Source organism: Hippoglossus stenolepis, chromosome 15, assembly GCF_022539355.2.
Source record: "Hippoglossus stenolepis isolate QCI-W04-F060 chromosome 15, HSTE1.2, whole genome shotgun sequence".
Classification (NCBI taxonomy): domain Eukaryota; kingdom Metazoa; phylum Chordata; class Actinopteri; order Pleuronectiformes; family Pleuronectidae; genus Hippoglossus; species Hippoglossus stenolepis.
Window position 1 is genome coordinate 24,226,174 of NC_061497.1, and position 10,613 is coordinate 24,236,786.

Genomic DNA, 10,613 nt, shown 5'->3' on the forward strand with positions numbered 1-10,613 from the left:
TCCTCTTTATATACAGTCACTGATCCTCTTTATATACAGTCACTGATCATCTTTATATACAGTCACTGATCGTCTTTATATACAGTCACTGATCCTCTTTATATACAGTCACTGATCATCTTTATATACAGTCACTGATCCTCTTTATATACAGTCGCTGATGGTCTTTATATACAGTCACTGATCATCTTTATATACAGTTACTGATCATCTTTATATACAGTCACTGATCATCTTTATATACAGTCACCGATCATCTTTATATACAGTCACTGATGGTCTTTATATACAGTCACTGATCATCTTTATATACAGTCACTGATCATCTTTATATACAGTCACTGATCCTTATATACAGTCACTGATCCTCTTTATATACAGTCACTGATCGTCTTTATATACAGTCACTGATCATCTTTATATACAGTCACTGATCGTCTTTATATACAGTCACCGATCATCTTTATATACAGTCACTGATCCTCTTTATATACAGTCACTGATCCTCTTATATACAGTCGCTGATGGTCTTTATATACAGTCACTGATCATCTTTATATCAGTTACTGATGGTCTTTATATACAGTCACTGATCATCTTTATATACAGTCACCGATCATCTTTATATACAGTCACTGATCCTCTTTATATACAGTCGCTGATCATCTTTATATACAGTCACTGATCATCTTTATATACAGTCACTGATCATCTTTATATACAGTTACTGATGGTCTTTATATACAGTCACTGATCATCTTTATATACAGTCACCGATCATCTTTATATACAGTCACTGATGGTCTTTATATACAGTCACTGATGGTCTTTGTATACAGTCACTGATCATCTTTATATACAGTCACTGATCCTCTTTATATACAGTCACTAATCATCTTTATATACAGTCACTGATCATCTTTATATACAGTCACTGATCATCTTTATATACAGTCACTGATGGTCTTTATATACAGTTACTGATGGTCTTTATATACAGTCACTGATCATCTTTATATACAGTCACTAATCATCTTTATATACAGTCACTGATCATCTTTATATACAGTCACTGATGGTCTTTATATACAGTTACTGATCATCTTTATATACAGTCACTGATCATCTTTATATAAGTCACTGATGGTCTTTATATACAGTCACTGATCCTCTTTATATACAGTCGCTGATGGTCTTTATATACAGTCACTGATCATCTTTATATACAGTTACTGATGGTCTTTATATACAGTCACTGATCATCTTTATATACAGTCACCGATCATCTTTATATACAGTCACTGATCCTCTTTATATACAGTCGCTGATCATCTTTATATACAGTCACTGATCATCTTTATATACAGTCACTGATCATCTTTATATACAGTTACTGATGGTCTTTATATACAGTCACTGATCATCTTTATATACAGTCACCGATCATCTTTATATACAGTCACTGATGGTCTTTATATACAGTCACTGATGGTCTTTGTATACAGTCACTGATCATCTTTATATACAGTCACTGATCCTCTTTATATACAGTCACTAATCATCTTTATATACAGTCACTGATCATCTTTATATACAGTCACTGATCATCTTTATATACAGTCACTGATGGTCTTTATATACAGTCACTGATGGTCTTTATATACAGTCACTGATCATCTTTATATACAGTCACTGATCATCTTTATATACAGTCACTGATCATCTTTATATACAGTCACTGATCATCTTTATATACAGTCACTAATCATCTTTATATACAGTCACTGATCATCTTTATATACAGTCTACACCTCGGATAAGAAGATAATGTCTAATAACCAATTTTAAAATGGTCCTGACCTGATCCTTATTGTTGATGCACTTATTGGAAGTTGCTCTGGATAAAAGCTTCAGCTCAATGAGATGTAATGAAAACAGATTGTGAGTTTTACCAACACGTCCTGAGCGTGTGCACGTGCACGTGCACGTGTTCGTCACATCAGCTGGACGGCCGCTCTGTAAACGTTTGTGACGGGGGGGCAGTAAACACACACACTTTCCCTCCACATCTATGATTTACAGTCAGTGGAGGCTGAGCATTGTAGAGCAGCGTTCACACACACACACACACTTACACACATCACACACACACACATTACACACACACACATTACACACACATTAAATCCACTCTGCATGGGTGAGATGTTGCTGTGTGGGCACAATGGCGTCATCATTTATTCATTGAGTCGTCGTCCTTAATGGAAAAGTGCAGATTAGAGACATCACAGTTTCATGAGTTCATTTAATGTATAGGAATGTTGTGTGTGGAACAACAGGCCTTTAAACTGCAGCTGCACTCACTCTGATGAACATGGGAAGAGGTTGGAGGTCACATGACACGGACTGAACGCAGCTGGAGAAGAAACAGAAAACCACCAAACCCCAAAGTGTCAGAGCAGCGTTTACATTCAGTTTGAAACCACTTTGAAACCACTTTGTGATTCCAGGTTGTTTTTTAGATTCATGCTCAGAATTAAAAACGTTTCAGTGTCTAAACGAGTTTCTCTGTCGTCTGAGTTTAGAAAAATGTTTCCAGCAGCATCAAGAGAAAAATATTATTAAACCAAAATTATTTTAAAAACTACATTTACTAATTTCATTGGTTAATATAGCTGCTAATAAAACTGATAATACTGATAGTATAGCTACTGCTACTACTACTAATATCATTAGTACTACTTTTAATATCAATGCTCCAAATGCTACTACTATCACTAATTCTGAAAATACCACTAATACTGATAATATTACAGTTACTGTGATGTGAGCAGTAGCCAGAGGCCACTATCCTTTACAAACTGCAGTACAGTAGTATAAGTTAAACTGTAAAGTACACACCTGTATACAAATACATTTCAATGTGTACAAGCACTCAAATCCTCCCATGAATCAGGTCTAAGATTACACAGTGTGTAGTATATAGTATATATAACAGTATTCTGTACAAACAGCTGTGATGCACAGCGATAATGGCAGAACTTTCTAAGAGTAAACTTTTACATTACACACAGTCAATAACACTATTTCCTGTAGTCTCACTTAATGAGTTTGGTGCAGTGCAGCAGTAGTTGTGTCCAGTAGTTGTGTAGTTGTGTACTTTGTTTTCCTGGTGCTGCTAAATAACTGATAACAAGCGGCAGCCAACACGTCTCATCCTGACGCTGTAACTGCTGCGACTATCACCGACTTTGTCTTTGTTTGTTGCTTCTGAAACTTCTGCTGCCACAAAAACGTCAGGAAACGAAGAAGCAGTGAAACAGAAGCTTGGTCCAGCTGCGTGTCACCAGACGTTGGTCCTTCATCTTGTCTCAGTGCTGCCACCTACGCTGCTGTCGGCCTGTTCAGTGCAGATGTGTGAATGAGGCAGAGATATGGATGAAAGGGATCCGTTTCCTGTCTGGTTCTGTTTTGTCTCAGTAAATTGGCTGATTAGAAAGTGAATTAACTGAGATTATTTCTTTGTGTGGGTTTATTGTGTAGGAGGGCGGACATGTTGTGATAAGAAACTGTAGAAACCAACAAAGTTAACGCTGGACCTACTTTCGGTCGGGTCCTGGTAGAGAAACTACTTCTGTAAGGAACGATGCAGGATACTGTGTGTGTGAAACTGTGATCGTGTGTCCAGACTGAAATGTCTAAATAAGACATTCATTGTCCCCAGAGGATGAAGCTTAGAAACTTCCTTTATCTTATCTCAGGTTGAAATGTGTTTGTCGTTGCTGTAAACAAACATAATCAGCTGCTCACGGCTCGTGTGACCGACACATTAACAGACTCTTGTAGCTGCTTTGTTCACATTATGTTCAGTCAGCGTTTTGTCCACTGGTTCCCAACCTCTGGGTCATGCCCCCCCCCCCCAAGGGTCATGACATTAATCTGCAGAGGTCATGATGTGATTAATGGGAGAGGAAAATAAACCTGATCCTGGACTTTTGTTCACGACATGTATATAATCATTTTTCTTTTTGAGCCTAAATAAGTTATTTCTATAAAACCATGTGAGACGTTTAGAGGGAGAACGTCTCAGTGGAAGCAGCTGATTGATTCAAGTGTGAGATGTTTCCTCTGAAATGTGGTGGAGATGAAATGAGGCTGATTTTCTTGCTCATTTGGTTCATTTCCGACGAGTTTTTGTGCTGGTTTGTGATTTAATGTCACTAAATGGACCAGAATACTGGGAGAGAGAGAGAGAGAGAGAGAGAGAGAGAGAGAGAGAGAGAGAGAGAGAGAGAGAGAGAGGAGAGAGAGAGAGAGAGAGAGTAGAGAGGGAGAGAGAGAGAGAGAGAGGGAGGTAGAGAGGGAGAGAGGAGAGAGAGAGGGAGGTAGAGAGGGAGAGAGAGAGAGAGAGAGAGGGAGAGAGAGAGAGAGAGACAGAGAGAGAGAGAGGAGAGAGAGAGGGAGAGAGAGAAGAGAGAGAGGGAGAGGCAGAGAGGAGAGAGAGAGAGAGAGAGGGAGAGAGAGAGGGAGAGAGAGAGGGAGGGAGGTAGAGGGAGAGACGTAGAGGAACAGACTCAGTGAACAAACCCTCTCACAGAGTCGCTGCTGCTCTTCAAACTCTGGATGTTGGACACTGAGACAGACCGAGGACACTGACAGACCGAGGACACTGAGACAGACCGAGGACACTGAGTGACGCAGGCTGCCGGTGGATGTGAGTCTGTCTCCGGGCTCAGGTGGATCTGTGGCGGGTCTCGGTGTGGATGGGATTACACCGGTTGTTCCGTGTGTCCTGTCGGTGCTGCGGCTGGAGGAGGAACTATGCGGCAGCGGAGCTCCCCGGTGTTGTCCCCGGTCCGGTCCCCGGTCCGGTCCCCGGTGCTGTCCCCGGTGCTGTCCCCGGGGCTCCCGGTGCTCCCGGTGCGGCTCCTGCTGCTGCCGCTGCTGCTCGTCGGGCTCTGCAGCGGCACAAGTTTCCCAAGTAACATCAACATAGGTGAGTGAGCTGCATGTTCACACTCATACATATCCATACATATTCATATGCATGTACATATACAGAAGCTGGAACACCCGGTCTTTGTTTATTTTGAGTGTCTTTCACATTTTAAACTCATAGTTAGTACAAAATATTTAGATATTTCTAATATAGACGCTTTTTATTGTTCATGTACACAGATTGATTTTTTTTCATGAAGATTCTCTAAACTCCAATATTTCTGTACTCTGATATATTTAGATTTCTTCATATAATATATCGAGTACCAGTTATTTTTCATACCTCAGTTCTTATCAACAGTAAAAGTGATGAATCATACGACTGGTTTCTGTAATAATCTTTGATAATGGCAGAATATTCCTGTTGTGATTTACACTTTGTTGATATATTCCCACTCGGTTGTATTAACGCCTGTAGCAGGGATTTCCTCTGTGAGTTACAGTATATTACTATTCATATATTCATGTAGTGACTTTCACGTTTACATGTCTCTCACTCTTAAATATTCTCACGACACAAGAGCAGAAGATTCTCGATGATGTGAGTTCAGGTGAAAGTACACAGATATTTACAGGATATGAATCAGCACCACGGACAGCGACTGTAGATCTGCTCTAATTAATAAATGGGATTTTTCTGTCAAATAATATCTATTAATGTGTGTGTGTGTGTGTGTGTGTGTGTGTGTGTGTGTGTGTGTGTGTGTGTGTGTGTGTGTGTGTGTGTGTGTGTGTGTGTGTACAATTCTTCCTTTGTCTACTGTTACTACCTGGGCTACACATGAATAACATGATTTACAGTTTGACTCTTTTATACGTTTTATTCTCAGGATTTATTTTCACATGAGACTGAAACTAATGATTATTTTCTCTATTATTTGATCAATGAAATGTTTCATGTTAGATCCTCTCAGTTTCTCTGAGTCTGAGCTGATTCACTGTCTCATACACGACAAAGAAAACCAGAAATATCCCATTTGAGAAACTGGAGCCGCTCATTTGTTTTGAGTGAAACAATGAATTTGCTTATCATCTGCAGATTGTGGAGCTCTCGTGTTTCCTGCTCCCGTCATGGTCGTGTTGCTGTGCTCCGCAGCTCCTCTGGTGAAAGCCCTGTAGTATCTTGTGTTTCTTACGGCTCCTGTAATGTTTCCTCTGGGATGGTGCAGGATTTGGAGACTGGTGCAGCCTCTAAATATTACTTTGAACATTTCAGAGATATTTCTCCAGATGAGCTGAAGCTCCGTCTCCACACTCAGCTCTGACTCTGCTGCAGCATCGCTCCTCCTCTGCTTTCTCCACATGCAGCAACAAAACAGGAAATGAAATCCCTCCTTTACAGCAGCGAGATGAGACAACACTCTGTAACATACGTCTGAAATGTCTCCTGCAGGACGAGCACTTCTGAAATATTCAGACGCTAAAATACTTTTAGTGAAATCAAATGTTGACTGCAGACGTTTTACCTGTAAGAGTATTTGTACTAGTTACTTTTACTAAACGTACAGAGACGTAAAGAGACAAAAATCAACGTAAAGACACGTAAAGAGACATAACGAGACATAAAGAGACGTAAAGAAACATACAGAGACATAACGAGACATTAAAAGAAGTACAGAGACGTTGAGAGAAATAACGAGACATACGAGAAATAAAGAGATGTAACGAGACAAAACAAGACGTAAAGAGACATAACGAGACGTAACGAGACGTAAAGAGACGTAACGAGACATAACGAGACGTAACGAGACGTACAGAGACGTACAGAGACGTAAAGAGACGTACAGAGATGTAACGAGAGGTACAGAGACGTACAGAGACGTACAGAGACGTAATGAGACGTAACGAGACGTAGAGATGTACAGAGACGTAAAGAGACGTACAGAGACGTAACGAGACGTACAGAGACGTAAGAGACGTACAGAGATGTAACGAGACGTACAGAGACGTACAGAGACGTAAAGAGATGTACAGAGATGTAACGAGACGTATAGAGACGTACAGAGACGTAAAGAGACGTACAGAGATGTAACGAGACGTACAGAGACGTACAGAGACGTAAAGAGACGTACAGAGATGTAACGAGACGTACAGAGACGTACAGAGACGTAAAGAGACGTACAGAGATGTAACGAGACGTAAAGAGATGTACAGAGATGTAACGAGACGAAAGAGACGTACAGAGACGTACAGAGACGTAAAGAGACGTACAGAGATGTAACGAGACGTACAGAGACGTACAGAGACGTACAGAGACGTAACGAGACGTAACGAGACGTACAGAGATGTAAAGAGACGTACAGAGACGTACAGAGACGTAAAGAGACGTACAGAGATGTACAGAGACGTACAGAGACGTAACGAGATGTACAGAGACGAAGAGCGGATGTACAGAGCGGAGCGTTGGGAGTAAGGTAGACGTACAGAGACGTAACGAGACGTACAGAGACGCAGACGTACAGGTAGAGACGTACAGACGTAGGAGACGTACAGAGACGTACAGAGACGTAACAAGACCTTCAGTGTGACAATATTCTGCTGCAGTTTCCTGTCAGCTTGAAACTCACCTGCAGCTCGTTCACCTGCAGCTCGTTCACAGCGTCTGACACCAGTGAGCATCAGCATCAGACGTCTGTGTGGATGTGTGAACTGAGTCAGTGAGAACGTCTGTCAGAGCTTCAACACTTTGAACAGCTGGTGATCATATAATCATATAATATTCCAATAATATCCTTATAACACCCACACATTATAGTGTTTGCTGTTTGCCAGGAAAATATAGAAAAACCTACTTTACTTCAAACGGCCCCAACTTTTTAAATTACAATACTATGTTTTTACATAGCTGGTCAATCAGAGCAGACTGGGCTTTACAGGGGGTCTTAAAGAGACAGGAGCTAAAACCAGGTGTTTGAGACAGAGGCTGAAGAGAGGAGCTGCAGCGATGGACACCCACACAACCATGGAGCCTCAGATATCTGACATTAAACAACATTGATGCTGAATGAGAAAATGAAAACGGTCGAACTGAAAGTGTCAAAGACTTGAGTCTTGATTTGAGTGTAAGATCGGAATCAAACCCTGAACTCTGACCTTTCTGTTGTGTTTTCTTCTTCTGTGTTTCAGGAGGCCTTTTCCCCACCGGCTCCCATGAGTACGAGGTGTTTCGTTTCGCGCTGGCGCAGCATCAGGACGTCCCCAAGTTGGTGCCACAGGTGGACATGGTGGACACGGGGAGCAGCTTCGCTATGACCTACGCCTGTAAGTTCAGTGACCAATGAAATACACTAACTTTTTATTTGAAGTCTCAATATGAACCAGAACCTGCAGGTGTTGGCAACAGGAAGTTGGGATTTATCGTCTGTTTCTTTGTTGTTGTTCACGTTCTGTGTATCTTCAGTCGGTGGTGAATTAACATTTTGGTCGTGTGGTTATTTGAAGTGAGGTTAGCGTCAGTGTGAGATGATCCTCGGCCTGTGTGAGCGTCCTGCAGGTCTGTGTGGACGCTCTCATCACGGCTCAGTGCATCGTTCCTCCATCGTCCAGACTTCGTTGAGCAGAGTTGGGATTAAGGGAGAATAGAAGCTGTAAAGAGCCGACAGCAGCAGTAAATGGCCTCTGGCTCCAGGGGACGTTCAGCACAGTGAAGCAGCTTCAGGGAACAAAACGCTGACCTTGTTTCCTTCTGTACAAAACGACCACAGTCACCTGCCACCCTCATTACACCTGTGTTTAAATCTGCACTCCGTTATTAAACTGGGGTTTAAGGACAGACCAGGCTGTTGACTGGTCTGTCCTTAAATAATTGGGATTTATTTGGTTAATCAGTCCATCCTGCTTATCCAGGTCACATTCAGATTTCATTCTTTGTTTGGTCTGATGGTGAAATTAATATTAAATAACATTCTGTGAGGTTTTAAATGAATCACGGTGAAACAGGATGTTTGAAAACCGTCTCTGTGCTGCAGAAACTCAACTGTGCCTCAAATGAAATGTTTTAATGTGTCAGTCTGAAGTCAGAGTTAATTACACTGAGACTCAGAATGATCCTTAAAAAGTTTTAATGAATTTAAACTTCCTCCTCAGTGGAACGTTCAGTCGTGTTCGTCGTCATCACTGAAACTAATTCCTGATAAAAGAGCTGAAGAGTCAGATCAGCTGCTCTGAGACGGGTCTGTTCGTTCAGAGACATTTGTTTTGATAGGGAGGGAGAGGGAGAGGGGGGGGGTAGAGAGAGAGAGAGAGAGAGAGAGAGAGAGAGAGAGAGAGAGAGAGAGAGAGGGAGAGAGAGAGAGAGAGAGAGAGAGAGAGAGAGAGAGAGAGAGAGAGAGAGAGAGAGAGAGAGAGAGAGAGAGAGACAGAGAGAGAGAGAGAGAGAGACAGAGAGAGACAGAGACAGAGACAGAGACAGAGAGACAGACAGTGACAGTATTTATCAGCCGTTCCACTTTTCTTACGTCTTCACTGAGATTAATCTCATTTGCAACATTTCAGGCGTCCGATGTTTCGTTTTCCTTCCTTTGACTTTGTCTCTCGATATTTTACAAACCCCACAAACATGATGTGAATGTTTTTATGCAGATTCACTGGCAGCGCGGTTGTTTATCTGTTTTTCGTTATCGTTCATAAGACACAGTTCACTCAGAGACGTTTCTTCCATTTTGTAAAAACCAGATAACGTTACTGTCTTGAGAGGTCGACAGGTCGTACATGGCTAAAGCGGAACAGTGGTGTCTTACAGTGGAACTCACATGTTCTGCTCAGCTTCAGGTTGATAGTTGAGTGTTATGACTGTAAATGTTTTCATGCTGTAATGTTCAGAATCACTTTCCTCAGACGGTCCATCGCTGCAGCTCCTCTTTCCAGCCGGTTAGAAGATAAAGACAGATTCTGGAACATCAGGAGTATTTTATCAAACACGTATTTCTTCCACAACGATAAGAACGACTCAGCTGTCGTACAACACGTGTATCCCCTGGCTGCGACAGGGGGCGTGGCCAACGAGCTGCTCAGTGTGACGTCACAATGAAGAGGACACAGATCTGATCTTCAGTGGGGTCTTCACCTCAGACTTTGAACTTTTTAACTTTGCAGAACTTTCACAGTCACAGGAAACATGTTTATGACGCTGAAGGAAAGAAACACTGAGAAAACATCACGTCTCCTGTAAATGTGACATTTTGAATTTGAACATTTTGTTACAGTTTGAATCTTTACATTTCTTCCCACATTCAAATCCGTCTTTGTGTGAATTTTAAATAGAAAGTGAGAGAAAGTGACGGCGCTGCTGCAGACCACCGGGGGAGCGGGGGGGCGGGGGGTTGTTGTTGCTGCAATAATAAACACATCCTATTGTGAAGGAACCCAAATGGAGCCGGGCGCTTTGGCAAAACGACACGATGTCGCATTCACGCCAGAGAATCAGACTGAAACGAATGGAGGCGACTGAAAGGAAGAGAGATGGATTGAATGGAGAGAGAGAGAGAGAGAGGGGGAGAGAGAGAGAGAGAGAGAGAGGGGGAGAGAGAGAGAGAGAGAGAGAGAGAGAGAGAGGGGGAGAGAGAGAGAGAGAGCATCTCATTCTTATAGAGCATGTAAGAGGGATTTGAATGGAG

The 10,613-nt window shown here is 41.9% G+C and overlaps 1 protein-coding gene across 4 annotated transcripts in view; it reads left to right on the plus strand.

The window, feature by feature from the left end:
- Nucleotides 1–4,512: 4,512 nt before the first annotated feature.
- The window catches only part of LOC118122532 (glutamate receptor 1), a 43,698-nt gene continuing 37,597 nt past the window's right edge, over nucleotides 4,513–10,613 (plus strand). For 2 of the 4 annotated variants that reach the window (XM_035179289.2, XM_035179290.2), the window contains exons 1-2: nucleotides 4,517–4,996; nucleotides 8,125–8,259. In XM_035179289.2, coding sequence (XP_035035180.1) covers nucleotides 4,822–4,996; nucleotides 8,125–8,259 — 310 coding nt within the window. In that variant the 5' untranslated portion in view covers nucleotides 4,517–4,821. Of the gene's footprint in view, nucleotides 4,997–8,124; nucleotides 8,260–10,613 lie in introns of all 4 variants that reach the window. The other 2 variants (XM_035179291.2, XR_004698470.2) reach the window with 2 other exon arrangements.